The sequence below is a fragment of the Camelus ferus genome, chromosome 3, assembly GCF_009834535.1.
Source record: "Camelus ferus isolate YT-003-E chromosome 3, BCGSAC_Cfer_1.0, whole genome shotgun sequence".
Classification (NCBI taxonomy): domain Eukaryota; kingdom Metazoa; phylum Chordata; class Mammalia; order Artiodactyla; family Camelidae; genus Camelus; species Camelus ferus.
The window spans coordinates 66,000,243-66,021,589 of NC_045698.1; the positions used below are offsets into that span (position 1 = coordinate 66,000,243).

The 21,347-nt window shown below is 39.8% G+C and overlaps 1 protein-coding gene across 5 annotated transcripts in view; it reads right to left on the reverse strand.

Annotated features, from left to right (window-relative positions):
* Nucleotides 1-21,347, reverse strand: part of LIX1 (limb and CNS expressed 1) — a 54,477-nt gene that overhangs the window by 8,091 nt on the left and 25,039 nt on the right. For all 5 annotated transcript variants that reach the window (XM_032476407.1, XM_032476404.1, XM_006194494.3 and 2 more), the window contains 2 exons: nt 6,447-6,587; nt 4,238-4,333 (listed from right to left, as the gene is read on the reverse strand). In XM_032476407.1, coding sequence (XP_032332298.1) covers nt 4,238-4,333; nt 6,447-6,587 — 237 coding nt within the window. The remainder of the gene's footprint in view (nt 1-4,237; nt 4,334-6,446; nt 6,588-21,347) is intronic.

Below are 21,347 nucleotides of genomic sequence, written 5' to 3' on the forward strand. Positions count from 1 at the left end.
CCCAGTTCACTATCTTCAGATCTTCCTGAAGCTGTGTAAGCCCTGGGCTCAACCCCAGGAAACCCTTGATTCCACTGGAAATCCTCGCATTTTGGCAGACTGGCAAGGAGAGGGCTGCTGGGGACTTCGGTAAGGATTCGCTTCCTAGTTTCACCATGATTCCTTGCTGCCTGGCCTTCACAGCACTGCTTTCTATCTGTCGAAGCCCTATCACTCTAAAGGAAGCCTGTACGACGAGCTGTCTGTCCTGCCCCTTCCTCACTATAGTCTTTGTCCTGTATTTGTTACACGGGCTGATCTAGAAGCCTGGGGAGTCTGAGTGGGCTGACAGGTAAACAAGAAGCTGGTCTAGAGGTGGGGCTGAGACTCGGGTGAGGTGAGTGAAGCAAGACTTAAGATGAGTCATGCTAGTTCAGGGGCTTTTATTTAAAATTCTACCTTTATTTAAAATGTTGATGTTTTGTTTGTCATGAATTTTTGCACATTTATTTTGAGTTTTAAAAATACCGCATTGTAATATTATTTTAATATTATCCTGATTACTGAATTTTTTGATGCTCCGTTAACTTTTGTGCCTGAGTTGAATGCCTGACTCTCTTTACTCTAGTCTGGACCCTTCTGGGGTCCATCTCAGGGAGCAAGGCCGCTTCACAAGCTTGTGATCTGTGCAGTCATACAGGGTTCCAGCTCGGTTTAGTGTTCCACTGTATAAAAATTCTCAGTACTTGTTGAACAAAAGGCCTTGCATTTTCATTTTGTATTGGGCTCCGCAAATTACATAGCGGTCCCCATCAGCTAAGTCAATTTAAAATCTATTGGTAAATCAAGCCCTCTGTTTTCTTTCTCTTCAGGGAAAATTGCAGTTTCAGCTCTCATTCTAGAGCTTTCCTGGTTCATTTTGTCATTCATTCAATTTAAACCAACAACTGGGCTCTGTCTTCACAGTGTTTCCTGGTGTTACCTCCTATGAGAAACAATGTTTGGCCTTTCAGCTACGTCGTGGGGGGAAAACGGACACTGCTTCTCTCTAGAACTCTGTCTGGGAGACTGGCTTGGTTCTGTGATTCATCAGAAATAAGAAAAACAAACAGTGTAAATGGAGAACTTGAAAAACAGGTGGGCACCATCTCCCCACCCAAGAGAATGGATTTAAGAGGAAATTTGTTTATGGAATGAGGTTTTAAAAGGCGACCTGGAGAATTTAGCAAAGATGTAAATAAACAACGAGTCTTTGGATTGCATTAGGCTTCAGAATAAATATATTAACCAGCTCAGTCAAAGTCGGCCTCAATTCTGACCCTGACAAGACCCAGTGGCTAGGGCTGTCGCCATCCCACCCTTCAAACACCAGGCAGTTTTCTCTATGGCAAGACTACCTTAACAGGCATCCCAGCTTCCTTCCCACAAAGTGAAGGTAAGCAGAAGCCTATCACATTTCCTTTGTGCGCTGTCCTCTTGCTGGCCCACCCTGGGAAGGCTGCGGGCAGTTAGGAGACACCAGCCTTGTTTTAATATGATATAGTCATCCATAGCTAGATACAAACACACATCTATTACCCACCAGGGGTACAGAATTGCTGTGTTGACTGCAAGCAGCCCAGGTCTGTGGTCAGTTCCCATTATGTGCAGAAACAAGCTGATGCATTTAACCCAGGCCACCAAGGAATGTGTAGGAACCCAGCAGGCGACCTGGAGCTGGCTGAAAGAAAAGGGATGTGCTCCATGGCCCTCCTCCTGGGTTGCCAGCATCCCTACTGGGAGGAGGGAAGGGGGATTTTTTTCTGCCCTCACATCTTCCTCTTCCTTTGTCCCTCATCCAGCACGCAGCCTCCTTTATGAGAATTTATGAAGCATTTCCACAGTATGATTTAAATTATTATTTCACACATTTAAATACCTTGCTACAAGGACCACACAAAAAACATGTAGCTCATAGCAAAGCAATTAAAATATTACCAAAAGGTGGTTGAGTACAGCCTTTCATAGTACTTGGACAGAATTTTAAGCATAAAAAAATTTTTTTGCATTCCTATCTTTGGCAGCCTAACTTGTGGCATTAAAAAAACATGCCTGATTTTCTGAAAATAGCTACTAAATCCCATACAAGCTACCATATACTGGGCCAGGCAACGCTCATTCTATAATAAAAGAAGTACAACATTCTTTCGTCAGCATTGAAGGGGGAGGAAATAAACAAGGTTCTTCCTTGGGGAAATCACTGTGCTAGATGCTTTATAGATGTCATATTATGTAAGTCCTACAAACATCCTACACAATGGGCATCATGATGCTTATTTTACAGGAGGGAAAACTGAGTCTTGGAATGGTTGAGTTCACAAATGCCAAATGGTAGTGCAGGCTTCACACTTAGGTCTGTATTTTTAAAAGTTTGTGTTCCTTCCCTTCTGTCATGCTCCTCCCTTTTATTTTTTTTCTGTTTGATTTTAGACTGTTAAGGAAATTAAAAAAAAAAAAAAAAGACCCCTTACAATTCTACTATTTTATTCTATGGCAAGGGCCCTGAGACATTTAGTGCAGGGGAGTTACCATGTCCTCTGAAGCCTTTATGCTAGATGCTGTTGTCAAGGGGATCTTTCCAGGAGCCTCTGGCATTTCGAGTAAAGCAGTCCTTCTTCAGAAATAAATATAATAGTTGTTAACCTTCACTGAGCAGTTACTATATGCCGGGAGCTGTTCTGGACTCTCTGTGTGGTCCCATTTAATCTTCACAATGCACATCGAGGTAGCACCACTACTACTGTTGCTACTACTATTCTTCCTGATTTACATACAAATGAGGAAACAGATTTAGAGGTGAGGAAATGAACTAGGCTAAAATGGACCTGCCCACTCCCAAGCCTGGGCTCAGAACCACTGAGCTGATGTGTGCCCCCATCTACACCGGAAGGTGAGATTTAAGATCTCTTCCAAACCAAGACAAGCAACATCAAAGGTCAGTGAGATCACAGCCACTTAAGGAGAAACCTGGGTGACTGAGATCTTCCTAGGACAGGGCATTTTTGCTTTAGAGTATTTTTGCTTTAATCAAACAAGAGAATGATGAGGAAATGGCTGATTATTAAAAACAGGCAGGGGGGCATATCCACCAGGAGAAGTGGCTATGTCATTTTCATCAGAAAAAAGAGTTTGAAAGGTAACAAAGAAGGTATTTGAAAGTTGGTGGCTTCAGGGCTCAGCCGGAACATCACTGTAAATTATACCATGATGGACATTTTTGTCCATAAAACTTTATATGTCTGATTGCTTCTTGGAATTTAACCCCCGCCTCCAAAAAAATTCAGGGGGTAAAGGCTCTCATTATAACATTTCACATTGATCCCTACTAGTATTGATACACATGGATGGTTAACTGCATTCAAGTTTAGATTTTTTAGCACAATGTTCATTCTCAAACACTACTGAATTTTCGTCTGGACAGCACAATATAGGATGAAAAGTCAGGAGTGTGAGCTCAGAAATCAGGCTGGCTGTGCCATTTACCAAGCTATATAGCATACCTCCTTCAGTGATGACATGGGAATAGTAAATACTCATATGTCCATTGTGAGGGTTAAATTCTGGTAAGATTTATTAAACGCTTAGCATAGTGCCAGACAGAGTAAGCATCCAGTAAATGTTAGCTACTATTATTCTTATTGTTACTAATACAATTATTTAATTTGCAAATAACAGGTAGTATATTTCCTCAACTCTATTATTGCTTGTTGGCAGAGGAATGAAAATGGTTACAGCTTGCTCCGTTTTTTGATTTAGTTAACGATAGAGGGTGGCAGATCTTGTTTAACAGGAAAACCGTAACTGAGGGGGGAATTGTTTAATATACATTGCAGGCACCTTCATCTATGACTTCTGAAAATTAAGAACCAGTCACAACCAACACTTCAAACTGTTTGACTTGGTTTAAGGGAGAGTTTTATATCGAAAAGCTGGTAAAATGTTACAGAGTCGTAAGACAGTCATGTTCCTCACCTGTTTCTTAAGTCTTTTACTTCCCTTTAAGAAAGCAAAGATTGTGTGTTGTTTGCTTGTTTGTTTTAACCTACTGAGGTGTGGCTAAAAAGGAGCTACGGTGCTGGATCCTAAGAGGGTTAAATTAAAATGACCAAAACAAAAAAAGTGAAGATTATTGGGACAGGAGACGTTAGTGGTAAGAGTAGCAACCTCCCAGGCTTCTGGGTTGGGTAGCAAAACTAAGATGTGGCAGGAAGTCAGGTACCTGAAATTCCAGCATGGTCTTCCCCATGTTTGACTCCAACATGTAGTGATAGGCTCCGATGCTGGTGCTGGGGTCATCTGCATCATCCAAAGTGCCCTTGGGAAGGAAGCAGAAAAGGAAAGTATTACAGAGTTTTCCTCCTCTTCTTTGAGTGGTCTTGAATTAATCCTGTGGCCGCAAAGCGAGCCTTTCATTGTCCTTCAGGTGTGCATTCTACAACCAGTTGATTGCTGATAAAATCCTTTACCTCATTATGACTTAGAGTAAATATGATTTTGTCATCAATTTGAATCTAGCTTTTGATTAGAACGTTAACTGATTATATAACCGCTAAAAGAATAATTATCCCAAAGCAGAAATCCCCATATCTCTCCACAGGGTTTTTGTTGGTGGTAGCGTTAATGTTTGAGCGGTTGCCCTCTGAGGCTGCCTCCATCCGTTATTGAAATCTTGAAAAGCTGACCTTGCTCCTTTGGATTCCAATGATCACCAAGCAAATTATGTAGCTGACAGGGAAAAAAACTCTCCGGTTGTATGGACCATTCGTATTTTACCACCATGATTCTTAATGGGAGCTGTTCATAATATGCCAGTGTTCGGCCTGGAGACATAGATTTTTATATATTTTTTCACTTCTGGACCACTTAATCTTTCGGAAACAAGGTGGGTGGGTGATGGGAAGAAATGAAATTCCTCTTCAGTTTGGTTAGGGGAAGTGGCATTAAAAAAGCTAACATGAGCACTGGAATGGCATTGGGGCCTGCCCTTCAATATCCCACGGCCTTGGATTCCTGGGAAGGTGGGCGATGGCTTTGTGAGACTGAACAAACAACTGCCAGCATCAGATAGCAGCAAATTTATAGCTTTTGAATGCAATAACATTAACACACTACTGCTGAAATATTTATGTTGGCTTTTTAAATATCCCAGAGGAAATCCATCCAGAAGCATGCAAACCATATATATTCTCTTTCCTTAGAAATTTCCATGAAAAAATGATAAATTACATTTATACTGAGGGCCCTTCCCTGCTCCTGAGTAAATTCCACACATATAAATCAGGCATCATTTTCCTAACTCCTCTCCCTCAAAGGCACTTGAAATTTACAGGGCAGGAAAATAAAGGCTTCCTTTCATCCGCAGGGCAGATATAGAACAGAGCTCCCTGACATCTCTCTGCCAGGAAAACCACTCTCTGTCCTCTGCCTCTTCCCTTATCTCTCCCCTGTATGATAAGAGCATTTATAAGGGGAAGAGGAGCAAAAAGATCACTGCTAGTGTGATAATATCACCCCCATTATCAGCAGCTTCTTCAGAATGACAGAACCTTTAGAGTCAGATTAAGGGAATCAGAGAATGAAAATCTCAGATGGGGTTTACTTATGCTAAAGGAGAAACCAGGAGGTCGCTAATCCCTTTGGTAATGCCAAGTTCCTGCACTTGGAGGACACCAGGGTGACACCTGTCCCAGTGAAGACCCAAGGCTTCCTCCATGGCTTATAGTTTGGAGGTATAAGGATTAGGAGCTCCAAATAATTCATGGGGCAAATCATCGACTCCTGGGTTGTGGAGAAAATGTATCATCTAAATGTCTAAGACAGAGTTTTTGGCTCTTAAAGCATTTTGCATTTAATTATGTCCATTACAGAAATTTCCAAAGCTCTCTGAAAAAAAAATTGGTATTAAGCATGATAATTCTAACAGCTAACAAATATTGGACACATGACTTTTCCCAAATCTAGGCAGTCAGTGTTTCCTCATGCTGGCTAGGGAATCAGCCCTTTTAATAAGGACTTCAGGTGATTTTTATGATTAGTCAAGTTTGGGGAAAATTGAGCTTCCTTATCTCTAGATTAAAGCACTATTCCACTGCATGCATTCTCAGGCCCTAAAAGAATCAATGCTCCCTAAACAGCAAATATTCAAATAAACAAATCAAGGTGGATCAGATTATCTACCTTGATTTGAAGCTTGATTAACCATGATCCAAGGAGGCTAAAGAATATTACTGAGACATGGAATAGGGAACCAGCTCCAAATTCAAGATTTCCAACCTAAGAGTTCTTTTTGCTGAAATTATTGATTTAATGGGTTAAAAATTAAACCTGAAGAATTCTTAAAGAACTTGTTCACATTAGTATCTCCCAAGATTCAAATGCCTCAGTATTCTCAGCACAGCCCACTCCTCCCTTCCCTAGTTGGTACTCACACTGGTGGAGGCAACTGCTTCCTGCACACTCTCCATTATGAATTCCTTGGTGATCCTCCGGGACGGCAGCTCATTGAAGAGGGAGTTGATTAGGGCCACTTTAGCTGCATCCCGTCTGGCTTCAGCTCTACTTAAGCAGCACTTAAGAAGGGAAGGAGAAAAGGGAGTCATTAAAGGATTCAGCATCTCACCATTTTACCCTGCGTCTCTGGACATTTCTATTTATACATTTGCTGTCTGTACTTACTCTTTCATACCCATTGCTAATTCCCTGAAGACCATGAAGATTTTCTTTCAATACCTAGAGCCCATGCAAATATCTTGTTTGGTCTTCAAATGCTTTTTGTCTTATTTCTCAGTCATTGAATGTCTACTGTGCACCAGAGGCTTTGCATACTCTCTTGATAAATAATAAGAAAAATAATAATGGCTACTATTATGTGCTAGGTGATTACATTCATTATCAGGGTCTTCTTCAAATTGTTATTTCACTGAAAAAAGAAGGAAAATGGGAGAAAATTTTAACACAGTAATTAAGAACACAGGTTCTGGAGTCAGACTCTTTGGGTTCAGATCCCAGCTCTGGAACTTGCTAGCTGAAAGACCTTGGGCAAATTAGTCTTTCTGTGCCTCAGTTTCCACCTCTGTAAATGGGAATAATAGTAGTTCCTATGTCACAGGGTGAGGATAGCCTCAATTAGTTAATACAGACAAAGCACTGAGAGTATCTGTCACATGGTAACACTCCATGAGAACATCTCAGGCTTATACTTTCTTAGCTTCAGGTTAGGAGGAGGGGGCTGCCATCAAAATCTCTTATTTTAGCTTTTCTAGCACTTATTCTTCACCCTCCTTCTAATAATAGTTCCCAGATTTTCCTGAGGACCACCTTTTCTACTTTGCTCTCAGTCTATGCAGTTTGGGTAGGACATACTCTGTTTGGCCTTCCAAAAGTTAAGGGCCATAGGCAGTCTATGATTAGTAACTCACAAAAAAATTCATTTTTCTCAAATGTAATATTGCTCTTCATCCTCCTAGTCTGGCTTTCCTGTGGCTCACATGGGTCTGCTCAGTTTATCCTGAGTCTTTTTTGTCCTCTCTGTATCTTTTATTTCCAACTCCTCTTATTCAGTTTCTGGCTTGGCGTGGATCTGGGGGTGGAGGGTCAAGATAGAGGATGAAGCCCTATGAGAACTGTACTATCCCCTGAACCCACACCTGTTGGAGGACCTCAGGGTGTGATGGCCTCTCTGCTACAGGCTCCTGGGAACTGTCTAGGGTCCTACACACTACTCCAGGACTCCTAGTGGAAAACAACCCCCAGAAGAGAAGCCTAGTCCCAGGTCCTGGTCCATAAGGTGGCCATGCACCCCTGGCTTTGCCACTCAGTGACTATGAACCTGGGATGCCTGAACTTTGGAGGTTATTTCCTCACTGGACAAACGGGAAGGCCAGACTCTCTAATCTCCAAGCCTCCTACTACCTAAAATGCAAGTTTCTCAGAATCAGTACTCTTTGGTGACTGATGTTGAGGAAGAGGGAAAGTACCAAAGATCCCACTTCATTTTGCAGTTAATCAGCCTCAAGGGTTTGGTAGCACCACTTGGAAAAAGCCAAACCCTCCTTTTGCTTTTAGCACGTTCCACCTCTACCTCATCTGCCCCACGATGACCATCCTTGACTGACCCAAGAACACTCCAAACTCATGCTCTTGTGTCCTCCAGAGGCTGCCTCTCCTCCCCTTCTCCACAAACCCAGTATGAGTCCCCCGAGGTAAGGCCCTGGCCCCCTCTGATTTTCCCACTGCGACCTCCCTTCTGGAACAGTTCTGACTATTAATTCTTCCTTTCCCTCTCCCAATCTCCAGGCCAGGGAAGGGCCTCTTATACATTTCTTGGGCATCCTCCAGAGTGCCCACTCCCAGGGTCAGCTCTTGGAAGTGCTCACACATGGTTAGTATATAGGTGGAGTAATGACAAGACTTCTGAAATGGTAGGAACATGACACCTAGGAGGATGGGGAAAAAACGTGCAGGGAGCCTAAAAAACTGAACAATTAAAGGCAGCTATTTTACCTTACAACACAAAGAGATTTCCAATATTTCCTTTAAATGAAGAGTGGAGCTAAAGTTCTAAATGTGTATGTGAGAAGTGGTTTGGGGTTTTTCTCCTTAGTGTTGAATGACAAGCTAGAAGGCTTTGGGGTAGCTTCAGGCAGCAAAGCCATTCAAATTTTAGACCATTCTCAAGATTTAGGCCACCTGCAATAAACCCAGGAGCGGGTCAGGAAAGTTGGGCAGATAGGTTGCCTTTGCATTATGGACTTGGCTGGGTATATACAAGACATTGAGTTCTGAGTCAGCAGGCTTTCACTGAACCTTGTATGCCAACTCTTCCATGAAGCTTTCCCTGACCATTCCTAATTGCAGGTTGTGAGGACCGCTGTTCATGAGAGGCACATATAATACTGCCATGTAACTGTCTAATAGTGCTCTCTGCCCCGACCCCAGGCTGTGGGCAACCTAAGGGCAGAGTCTGTGACAATCATCTCTGTGTCTCTATACCTGCAACAAAGTTTGTTGGATGAATAACTGAATGCAGCCTAGGAAATTGAAACACAAGTCAGTAAAGTGCCTGACAAAATATTCAAGAAAACCTCTTAAAGAAGAGAATTCAAGATATATATTTATTACTTTAAAAAGTCCCATTTCAATAAACCCTTTATAGTATTCATAAACCAGTAATATAAAAATATAGTAATATGTGAATTTCAGAGGGAAAATTGGCCATTAAGTTCAGACACTCTGAGAGTACTATTTTTGCCTGAGTGTAGGAAATGTTTATTATTCTTTGGAAAATCAGTTCCCTGTTAAAAAGCAAACAAAGTTTTTGCAAATATTAACCTGACATCTGTAGGAACAGCTCATTTTAATAGGAATTTGCTGTATCAAATCTATAATAGAGCTGGTGAAGTTTAGAATTTAGAGAATTAGATTCAGATACAAGCACTCTTAAGAAACTTTATATAACTTTCTATCTAAATAATAGCAATTTAAACCATCTTTCATAGAGAGAGACCTAGTAAACACTACTTAGATAAAAGAAGCTATCTATTTTAAATAAGACCAGCTAAGTACTAGATCAAAGGCGCCACATACATTTACAACCAAATGGCACCGCTTCCGAGATCAAAGTGCTGCAGGGCTGAGAACAGAAAGAGCCTTTACCCAGAAAGCATGGAAAAGGACTATGAGACTTAACCAATATCAAGATTTTAAAGGAGACACATGTCTTTAGTTATTTTATTGTTTCAATGTACAGAATCTTTGGTTAAAATTGGGGAGAAAGTGTACCAATTAATAAGTACATAAAATAAAATAAATTCTGAGCCATCAAAGGCTTTCTTGCTATTGTTCTTTGCATTTCTGAAAGACAAGTACTTCAAAATGTCTATAATACTAACCAGCCGCTTGCTTTTACATTTTGAAGCTACAAATCCAAGCCAGTAAAGCTGCATATTTTCCTTTAGGGATCTTTTAATGGGACCTCTCAAACCATAAGGACCTGTGCTTGGGCAAGAAATTTAACCAAAGGCAATCTACTTGGCAAATCTAAATCAGCACGTGGAGTCTGCTGTAAGAACAGGCACTGTTAGAGTTACCATCAAACAGTGGGAAACTCTGCAAGAAAATAAAATATGGTAAGTGACAGGACGTTTTATTGATGTGTCCAAACCGGTCATCAAAGACATCAGTTGGGGAGTGAATGAAGTATGATGTTATTTCAAAGCAACTTCCTGCTGGAATTAGACTTCCCAGGTTGTATGGTTTATTCTCACTGTTTTTCAGCCAGACCCCAATCATAAATACAGATTTGTAAACCATGCCTTTTCCGCTAACCATTCTTGCTTGTTAATATAGAGAGACAACTTCTGTCCTTTGCACTCTGTGAAAGTGCAGAGCTGGAATATTTAATAGTCAAGATTTTACTAAAGTCAGCTGTGGATTTCTTTGGCATGTGGAGTCACATGCTTTTCAAGTGGCTAGCAGACCCCACTCAGACAATTATTTTGATGTTTAGATGACTTTCATTTGTTGGTAGATTAAAAACCACTATAATCATTTCAAAGCCTCCTGGCTCTAATCTAAAATTAAAGCCCCCCCCCCAAAAAAGAGCATGTGGCATTGCTCAGGAAAACTATTTAAAGGTGGTGGTCGCCAGCCTCTGAGACAGCCCCTGGCATTCACACACTTGTGCGGTAACCCCGACACTGTACAGGGTTGGTCAGTGTAACCAGTAGAATATGGCAAAAGCTACGGTATGTCACTTTTGATGTTAGGTTATAAAAGGCCCTGTGGCTTCCATCTTGGTCACATTTGCTTTCTCTCTTGGAAAAGTCAGCTGTGTTGTGAGTAGTCCTACTGAAAGGCACTAATGCCTCCTGCCAACAGCCTTCTGAGTGAAATTGGAAGCTGATCTTTCAGACTCAGTTAAGCCTTCAGATGACTGCAGCTCCAACTGATGGCTTGACTGCAACCCCTGGGAGACACTGAGCCAGAACTACCCAACTAAGCTGCTTCCAGATTCCTTATCCTCAGAAACAATGTGAAACCATGAAAGTAAATTTTGAGGCAATTTGTTACCCAGTCATAGATAGACAGTACAAAGGTTTTGCTCACATCAGGTAATTAGGAACTCCCTCAGCCCATCCTTGAGAGAGAGCTCACTAACAGTAATCCTCATTGCTGACCCTATGTGCTGGGCACTGAGCTAAGCACTTTATATTGACTGTCACATTTAGTTATTACCACAATCCTATGAAGTTGGTTTTGTTGTTATTCTTATTTTGCCCATGAGAAAACAAATGTTACATATCCCAAGGTCACACAACTAAAAAGGGACCAAAACAATATTAAACCCCAGATCTGACTTGAGAGCTCAGAGTTTTAACCATGACACTATTCTAGTTGTCACAGAAATGGTCACCCACCACAGACTAGAGAGGATACATAATTTGGCCAAAGTCTCATAGCATTCCCCAAATCAGTATAGATAGTACTTTAGCCCAGGTTCCCACTTTGATATTCCATGGGTCAGTTTGGCATAAGACTCCAAGAGTATCTCCTCCCATCCCCACATGATGAACTCAATGTCATTTAGAAGAAAAGGCCAAGGAGGAAGCAGTACACTATAGCAAGAAACTGCCCAATGATGAGGGGCGTGTGCTGACAATTATGTTAATACCCTCTTCCCACCTATTGTCCTTTTGATGCTTTCCCTCACCTGGACTATAGGGAGAAAGAAAATGGAGAGAGAAAGGCCAGCTATGTCTAGACGAGAAGATCAAATGTCATCCTCTGTTGGAAGTTTCTTGTGTTGGCTGGAAAGGACCACTTGATTAAGTATAGAGTCAAGACAATAAGGGATTTTACCACATAAGATTGCTCAACAATTTTTAAATGTGTTTGGTAACAATGTGGTAACTCTTCAAGAGCAAAAGCCGTTCAAATTAAAAGTCCCCAGCTCCACTGGATAAGAAATTCTTTCCAAACCAGCTCATTCTGGCTTTGCATTTTATTTTGGATGTTGGCTCATCAACAAGCTTCTAGGAGCCCAACGGCTCCTAGGCCAGGAGTCCAAACCAATAGTTCAAAAACTTTAGTGTTCATAGTAAGAACCTCTGGGGAATTTGCTCAAAGTTCATATTCCCAGACCCCAGTCTGAACTACTGAATTAGTCTTTTCAGATGGATTGTGATGGGGAACCCTACAGTTTAACAAGTTTTCCAGGTGATTCTGAGGCAGGTGGATCCAGGACTATTCTTAGAGGAATGTTGCTCTAGCTTCTGTCCCTTCTGTGACACATTTCTAATTGGCAGAGGCAGAACCAGGTTTTGTGGGGCCTGAAGCTTACACAATTTGTGGGACCTTGTTTAAGAAAAGCAGTATGGAATCAAAAATTTAAAATATTGGCATAGGAGTTGAAAGGAGCCTACACAGAAGCTTCACTGGCTCCATGGTTGAAAGGGAGAACTCTCTCCTCTACCATAACACTCTACACTTCTATACTCTGGTCACCAACCCCCACACCAACTAATTCTCTGACACTAGCTAGGTGTCCTACAGTTTAACTCAATTCTGAAACTGTCCATCTGAGATAGCATCAGATTCCACAGATTAATGACTCTGTCCTACAAGTCTGACCCCACTTCAGATACAATCACAGGTCCAGGTTGTCACCTGTGTTTCTGACCAACCAGCTAAAAATGGCAGAGTCCCACGACTCCCTCTTCTGCTTCCATCATTTGCTAGAACAGCCTACAGAACTCAGGAAAACAGTTTACTTAATAGATTATTGACTAATTGTAAAAGGATACAAGTCAGGAATAGCTAGAGAAAGAGATACTTAGGGCAAGGTATGTGTGAAGGGGTTTAGAGCTTCCACGCCCACTCCAGGCAAACCACCGTCCCAGCACCTCTATATGTACACCAACCTAGAAGCTTTCTGAATCCTACCATTTAGGATTTTCATGGGGGCTTCATAATGTAAGCATGATTTTTTAAAAACTGAAGTTTAGTTGATTTACAATATTGTATTAGTTTCTGGTGTACAGCACAGTGATTCAGTTATACATAAATCTTTGGCCATTGGTGATTAAGTCAGTCTTCAGTTCTTCTCCCTTCCCTGTAGGTCAGAGGTTGGGACTGAAAATTATAGACTTCTAATCACATGTCTGGTTCTCCTAGCAACCCTGCCCCATCCCTAGGAGCATCCCCAAAAGCCATCTCATTAACATAAACTCAGGTACAGTATAAAGGGGTTTGTTATGAATAATAAAAGATTCATTTATCATTCCTATCACTTAGGAAATTCCGAGGGTTTTAGGGGATCTTTGCCAGGAACCAGATCAAATGTATGTTATTATAAATCACAATATCACAGAGATATAGCCACCTCTGCTAACATCAAATGTGCTAATTTCTCACTAGAGAAATTGCTTCTAAACAAAAGTCAAGGACAGCAGCATTCATGCTGAAAAAAAAAATCTGTTATGAATGTTCCTCTAAAATTAGGCCCTTAGGAAGTATATCCGCACTCCCAACTTAGCTGAGGTCTCAGTTTTCCTTTAACACTCAGCAGTTTTTATCTCTTCAGTGATAATATTCCACGTGTCACACTATGCAATGGCAAAACTAAATCAAGATTGAATTTGTGGGTCAGTAGGCTATTTGGAAATAAAACAGTGACTAGTCAATTTTTTTGGATATACAGAAGTTCTTAAATTAACTGAAATAAAATGTTGGTAGTCATGGACATGTTATAAACGTAGAGATGTATAAGATATTAGTTTTATTGTTAGTTATTTATTAAATACTTTAAAATTATTGATAAGTGTGTTATTGTTTACAGAAACATTTTTTAGCCAGGATGACACAATTTATACTCTGGACAGTAACTTTCCTGGCAACCCACATTTTATTACTAATTTTGTCCATGCTTTGTGTTAGAAAATAGGGAGGACACATGTGTTGAGTAGCTGCTTCTGGACATTAAGCTTTTTCTGTCCATACATCCCAGCTTTTCTTTAGAAAAGCATGTGGAAAGACATCAATATAAGTAACTTCTCTCCATCTTAAACAAACAACAGACTTCTTAGAATTTTTCATATTTGTATTTTAAAGACATCAAGGGAAAAAAAAGTCTGCAGATCCTAAATGTATAAAACCAAATTAGGTACAATTCATTCTGTGCCTACCAATGGTATTCAAGGAATTGAAAAGTGGTTTGTAAGGAGAGAGATTTTCTGCATAAGATCCATCATGTATCATACATGTGACAGGTTGTACCTACATGCAAACTCAAAGATGCTGTCCTCCCTGGGGCCAAGGGCAGGTCAGTGTGATTTAGGTGGCATTTGCCCAATGGCACTTCAGACCCAAGGGGCTGTCCTAAGCTGGGACTTTGCAAGTGGCAAAACCAAATAAACGGACTCTGTAAGAGGTGAGAATTCTTGTCCAGATCCTTTAGACTGTCAAGTCTGTCATTCAGGTGGTTGGGAACATTTTGCTTTTGTAACTCAGGGTCCAAGTCTCAGCAAGTGACTTGCAGAGTTTGTGTGTACAGCCTGCCAGCTCTGGTCAGTGTCACCAACACCTCAGTTTCATCCTGACAGGAAGCCATCAGCACAAAGAATGCCACAAACCAGGCCCTGCTGCTAATTTTCCCCCTTTTAGTTCTTTAAGACCTTGACTGCCCTGGTCTAAGCATGAACATTTGCATGTGTTCCAGTTTATCTAATTGTAGATATATTAGCATTTTTTCCCCTTCCAGATGGTGATGTGAAAAAGGGCAACCGTTGAAACTCAGTCACCCAAGTTAATATTGTGTCTCTTTCTGTGTTGGTCAGGCTGGCTGCAAATACACTGGGAACAATTTGGAGCTCTGTGTATTTGGGAATTGGGGGGGTGTCTTTGCTAGGTATGGGGGAGGGGACTGGTCTGGGAGTCCAATTTTCAGAGAAAACTCACCAGTTCCTGTCAACTGAAAGAAACGTTTCATGCACATGGTGGGTCAGAATGTTATTTTTATAATATAAACCACCTGGCCTCCTCCTCGTTTACCTCTGCCGCAAATGCTATTCTACACACATACCTAGACCGAAGTCCCTGGTAACTATTACAAAACCATGTTGTGTTTTGCTCCTTGAGGTTTTTTTTTTTCTTTTCCCTTTTTTCTTTTCTTCTTATTCTTTTTTCAAGTTAAGGTGAAGACAAGATGAATTGATCAGGGCTCAAAGTTTGGGTTTATTTTTATAGTTGCTTTGATGTAAAAAGACTTGGCTCTGATTGCACCTAGAAGGGTGGGGGGTGGGGTAGGGCAAGAGGGAGTCAGTCTTTCTTCCTCACTCAGCAGCTCATGAGACAATGAGCATCTTCCTAGCTTATCAACTAAGGCTAGGAGACTCCCCCGGAGACTACCCCAAGTCTGTTTACCACGGAGCCTTTTCCCAAGTGTACCTTTCACTACACACTGCTGTTCTATTTGGAACAGCAATATGTGAATATCTCTATTCACTTTGCTTGATAAAAAAAATTAAAGTTAGGAAAGGAGTCTGGGGAATAAATAAAAGGTCTCATTAAAACAATATGCACTCCCAGTTTCATGGGCAAGCCATTAAAGCCTGATCATTAGCCTACATATGACTTTCAAATAGGAAGGGGTTATAACTAACCTTCCTATCTTTGAATCTCATTAGTTGCAAAACAGGATGCTTTCCTGTGGTGCTTTCTACCAGGAAGCACCTCCTTTAGAAGTTAAGTTACACTGCATAGGGTGTGCATCTGCATCAAGGTATACAGCTCTAGAGACAGAGAAGAGGTCATGGCTGTTTTCAAACAGTAATAGTTGGCATTAAAACAGCATTAGTGCAGGGCAGTAGTCTCAATTTTATGGCAGGAACTAAATCTCTATTTGGGGCATGGAATATTAAGGCTAGGCCTGATTTAATAGTCAGTAAAAAGAGAGCATTACAATTCCATTTAACCAAGTCTACGAATTAATCAAATTTTCTCTTGGTCCTTCTCTCTCGGGAAAAACTTAATTTTATAAACTTAGTTTATTGTGATTTAAATATACTTCTAATTCCCTGGACTTTGAAAAGAAGAATCATTTAATGCATGAAAGTATAACATATGTGTTTTATATCTGAAAATATAGGTGATGTGTGCTTACTGCCTTAAAAGTAAATAAAACAAAACAAAGTTAAATACCCCTATCCTTCTTTTAAGCAGTATGTACTTTGGAAAAGTAGTTTTTCCAAGTGTCTTTATAGGCAAAGGCTTTGGTTTGAAAACCAAGTGGCATAAAATTGGAAGGCCTTTCAGAGACAGAACTTTGGAAGAAACTCATCTGTTCTCAGTGTTCCCTCTCATGTCTCCCAACTGTGCAGCCCTGTTACACAACACCAAATATTGGTTGAAAAATTTAAAAAAATCAATCAACAGTTTGCCTATGGAAATATTAAATCTCTTAATTTCACATGGTGCCTAGCATGATACAAACAGCCTAAGTACCCGACCCCAGTGTTTAACACCTATTTTAATGTGAAGCAATTTTAACAATAAAATATTTATATAGAAAAAGATGTAATATCCCAATGAATTAGTATTCTACATTTCAAGTAAATCGAGTTATCACATCAACATTGTAGCCAGGGGATACATTTTTTATTCAATCATACTTGTGCACATAAATAATCACATGGTCTAGTACTATACGCAAAGGAATTTTTGCTTTTTATCCCAAACAAGAATAAAATTCATTAATCCAAATCATTCTAGCAGACTATATGGAAGACCATGTAACTGGCTTTAAAACAAAAAGCAAATCACAAACCTTTTAATCAAAATATAAAATAAGACAAAACACTAAGTTAAGTTCCCCTTTTGGATTTGGAAACAAAAACAGCTGCTGAAACAATGAGAGGCTTTCCTTCTGAGTTCATCAAGAGGGGAGCCAGACATTGATCTGTTGGCCCTTGTGTTGCTCTTATTGTAAAAAATGGAAATTACTGCAAGTTTTCATGGTCATGATATGTGGCTAGGGAAGGATTAACTGCCTAGACAAAAATGGCATAGAGAAAATACGTCCAAAAATGCATGAATTCTTACTTAATGCCTGTAATATTAGAAGATGGTTTCTTTTATAAAAGATATTATAAGCATTAATGCCTTTCAATATAACTTTCTAAAACAAAAATAATTTAGTAACAATAGATCATTTCATTTATTGTTTAGAAATTCAAAAATGAATCATGTTTTCGCTTCTCTTTTTCTATACTAGAGTAAGTTTATGAAGGCATGGTTAAAAGGCAGGCTTATGGCTGCTTTCTTTCCCTCTGGCTCTCTGTTTTGTTCAGGTGGTGGCGTTAAGACTAACTGAAAATTCTTTAATTAGTCTTCTTGGACCCAAGCCTCCCATTTACTTCAGTGGGAGGTTTCTTTGCATAAAACCAATGGTCTGTGTCCACCAATCCTTTTGACTGCTTTCCTTTGATTAATCAGAAAACTAAAGCTCAGTCTGAACACCACTTTTCTAAGGAATGAATAAGCATAATCTCTTACAGCTTTCATGAAGCCAGAAGGATTAATCCTGAAATCCAGCCCCATACTCCACTTCAAGTATTTTGAATTACTTGGCACCACTGGAGGTGACGTCCACGGCTCAGTAAGAAGGCTACTGCTGGCATAATGGTTTCTCCATGTTCCAGCACATGGTCTTGGCATTAATAATCCATAGTGAAATGATTTGCAATGCACAAGGGTGACATTTGATTACGTGAAAGGCATTGCAGGAATGAGCATGGCGGCTCTTACAGGCCAACTGCTGGCAAAAATATGATGAAATGTTATATGGTGAAAACAGCATTTAAGACAGTTTCTGAACTGACCAAGAAAAGTGTAAGAACACTGCTTAAGGAGAAATTTTCTTTCTTTCTTATTTTTTTCCTTCCTGGTTTTCCTTTCTCAAATCACATTTTGGGGAGTCAAATGGGTTAAAGGGCCAGATTTGGCAGCCAATCACCCAAACACATTTTCAAAACATATTTGATTCAGGAAATTCTGAATCTTTTAAAGCAAGGATGTTAACAATCCTCCTGAGAACCTTAAAATATGATGATTTAAACATAAGGAAAAGGAACCCTGAAATGATCAGAGAGATCACCAAGAGGCCTCCCTGCTGAAGAGTTCAGTGTTTTCTTTTTCTTTTTTTTCTATTTTTTAAAGACCACAAGGAGGATGCTGAATATGCCACCTATGAGAAGTCCTATCATTTGGGGTAGAAATTTATTAGGCTATTGGGAAATCCATAATTCTCAAGGTAGCAAGAACAAAATAAGAACATTAGAATTTCTTAGACTCATATCCTTTGAATCCATTCACTGATCTGTCAAATGCATTATAGTCTAGGTACATTATAATGAATGTAGTTATTACATATGAACAAACATAATGGATACCTGGGTGTGAGTATGGCCCAATCTTGGTTACTTGAGGTCATAAGTATAGGGTAGAGGAAAAGTTACTATGCATAAATGAAATTCAGAGAGAATTAGAAGGTTTTTTTTAATGAATAGTTTCAAATTAATTCACTTTCAAAACCTGAACCACAAATGTGAACATAATAATATCAGCTGATTTTAATGTTACTAATTTTTCCTTTGTAGCCCACCATCTTGCAGTTTGCTGAAATATCTTAGTTGCTATATTATATATAATAGTATATACTATATTGTATATCAGTCAACAGTGATTATATTAAAAAATGGACAAATATAAACTTCATTGATTCTTAGGATTTGTTATTCATCATTTACATTTAGCTATTCATTCAACATTTGTTAGGAACTTACTATATGCAAAGGACAGTGCTTGGTGTCCCCGTCCTCAAGGCACTTACATTTTATTATAGAGACAGAACATGCACACAAGTAGCTGTAGCATAAGGTGAGAAAAACATTAAATACTAGAAGAGAAACAGAGATAACTGCTTTGGGAAGTCAGAGGAGGTAGAAATTTCTAGCAGGGAGATTTAGGGAAAATTCATGGAGAACGTGATATTTGAGTGAAGTCCTAGAAGATGGTCAGGGTTTAGACATGAAGAAAGGTGGCAACAGCACTTGAAGAATAGCCCACAGTGTGAGTGTGGGAGTGGCCAGAAGAGGTCAAGTCATGGGTAAGAAGCAGTTAGGCTGAAGCACTGAGTGTCAGAAGAAGAATTCAGGGAGATAAAGCTGGATAGGCTGGAGCCAGCTGTAAAGTCTTTATTGCCAGAATAAGGAATTTCAACTTTAACAAGAAAGTAATAGGGAGCCACTGCAGCCATTTTTTTTTTTTTTTTTTTTTTACTTTTTATTTTGAAATAATTTTAGGCTTATAGAAGAGTTGCAAAGATAATAATAGAGAGTCCCAAGAAAGTAGTCAATATTGTCTAAGTTTTCGTGTTTTTTTTAATAGTTCATGTAGTATTCTTGTATTAACGCTTCTATGACCTTTCTCATGCTTAGTGTAGTATATGTCTTTTTTTTTTCCTTAACTCAGAGATGCCAAAGATTTGTCTTTCTTACTTATCTTTTTAAGGAAATAGTTTCAGGTTTTGTTGACCACGTTTGCCAGTTTTTGCCCTATTTCATCAGCTCCCTCAAAGCTATCCTACATATAAATTCAATCTACCTTAAAACAAAACAAAACAACCCCCTCCCAAAACAGTGACATCAATGCACAAAAGTCCTTTGATCCATCTTTTAAGCAGTTCCTAAATCCCATATAGCTACAGAGCTTTGTGATTTTTCGGTCATGTCCTGCTTGGAATATGGTAGGCCATTTCAATATGAAAATTTGCACTTTACTTAAACTCAAAGAAAATTGCTTCCGTTATTAATTTCCTCCCCTTTACCTCCTTTGTCTCTTTATAGGACTCTTATTAATGTTTACCTCCAGGATTTATCCCCTATGTCTCCTGTCCTATTTTTTCCATCTATTTTTCTCTTTTGCTCTAAGTTCTAGAAAATTTACTATTTACTTTTCGCTTTTTTATTCTTTACTAATTTGGCTGTGATCTATGTCTACTCATCTATTTATGCCCTTTTTACTTATTTATTTATTTATCTAATTTGGCAATCACATTTTAAATTTCCTGTTCCTTGCTTGCTTCTTTTTTCATAGCTGTTTTAGGGATATTTACTTTCCCACAATTTTCTGAAGATAATCACTGTAATCTCCTCTTATATACCCTGCTGCTTGAATTATTTCTAACTCTTATTTGCTTGCCTTGGCCTTTTTTCTTTTGCTTTCGGTTTTCCTCACTTGTTTGGTGATCTTTAGACCACTGACATTCATGAACAAAAAAAACCCAGATTCATTTGGGCAGCTGGCAGGAACTTGCCTGTGGCTGAGTAGGTCTGTTTTCCTAGGAGTCCTCCCCTGAATGGGAAGAATGATGGGAGATCTGAATGAGTGGGCAGCCTTCACCTTAGAATGCTTGATGATAGACCCGCAGGCTCACATGGATTAGAGAACCCCTTCCTCAGTCGCTGCCTTTCTCCCCCCTTTCTTGCCTCTTCACCCCTCTCTAGTGTCTGTGGTTACACCAAGCTCTGTTGTAAGGCTTCTAGACCCACTTTCAAATCATCCTCATCAGGCAATTCACTTTCATTAGTCAGAGGTCAAAATCCACTGCTGATCACTGTTCAGGACAGGAGAAGGCAAGACCTCACTGGCTGGTGGTGTCAAGAGTTTTGAGTTTCGAAAACAGTTCTTTAAAATTACCCCATGCTCCTGCGAGACAAGTCTTTCTGAAACACATGTGAATATATCACAGTCCTGCTCAGAATCTTTCAGAGGTGTTGATTTTTATATAGAATAAAGCCTGTTCTTTGCAAAGCATAAACATGCTTTATAGTTTGATGTGAGTGCCTAACCATCATCTTCCACCGTTTCCCTGTCACAGACACACTTATGTTCCCAAATTCCAAAAGTGGTTTTCTCTTGCTCCACGCCTCTGCACACACTGTCCCCTATGCTGGGAATGTCATCTCCCCTTGAGCGATTGGCAAAAACACCCTCAACTGCACCTTAGTTTGTGACTGCATCCGGTGAATTCTTTTTTGACTTTCTCTGGGCAGACATAGGTTTGTGGGTCTGTTTATTAAACTACATCCTTCCCTCACCCCACAAAGGATTTAGAATAACATAAAACAGATACATGGTAACAGGATAAAATAAATGAGAGGCACACTAAGTTCAAAGGGAGAGTAAAGGTAGAAATATAAATAGTATCAGGTATGAGGTTAGTCCTAAAAATTACTTAACACTAAGTTTTATAGACTTAAACTACAAAGAGA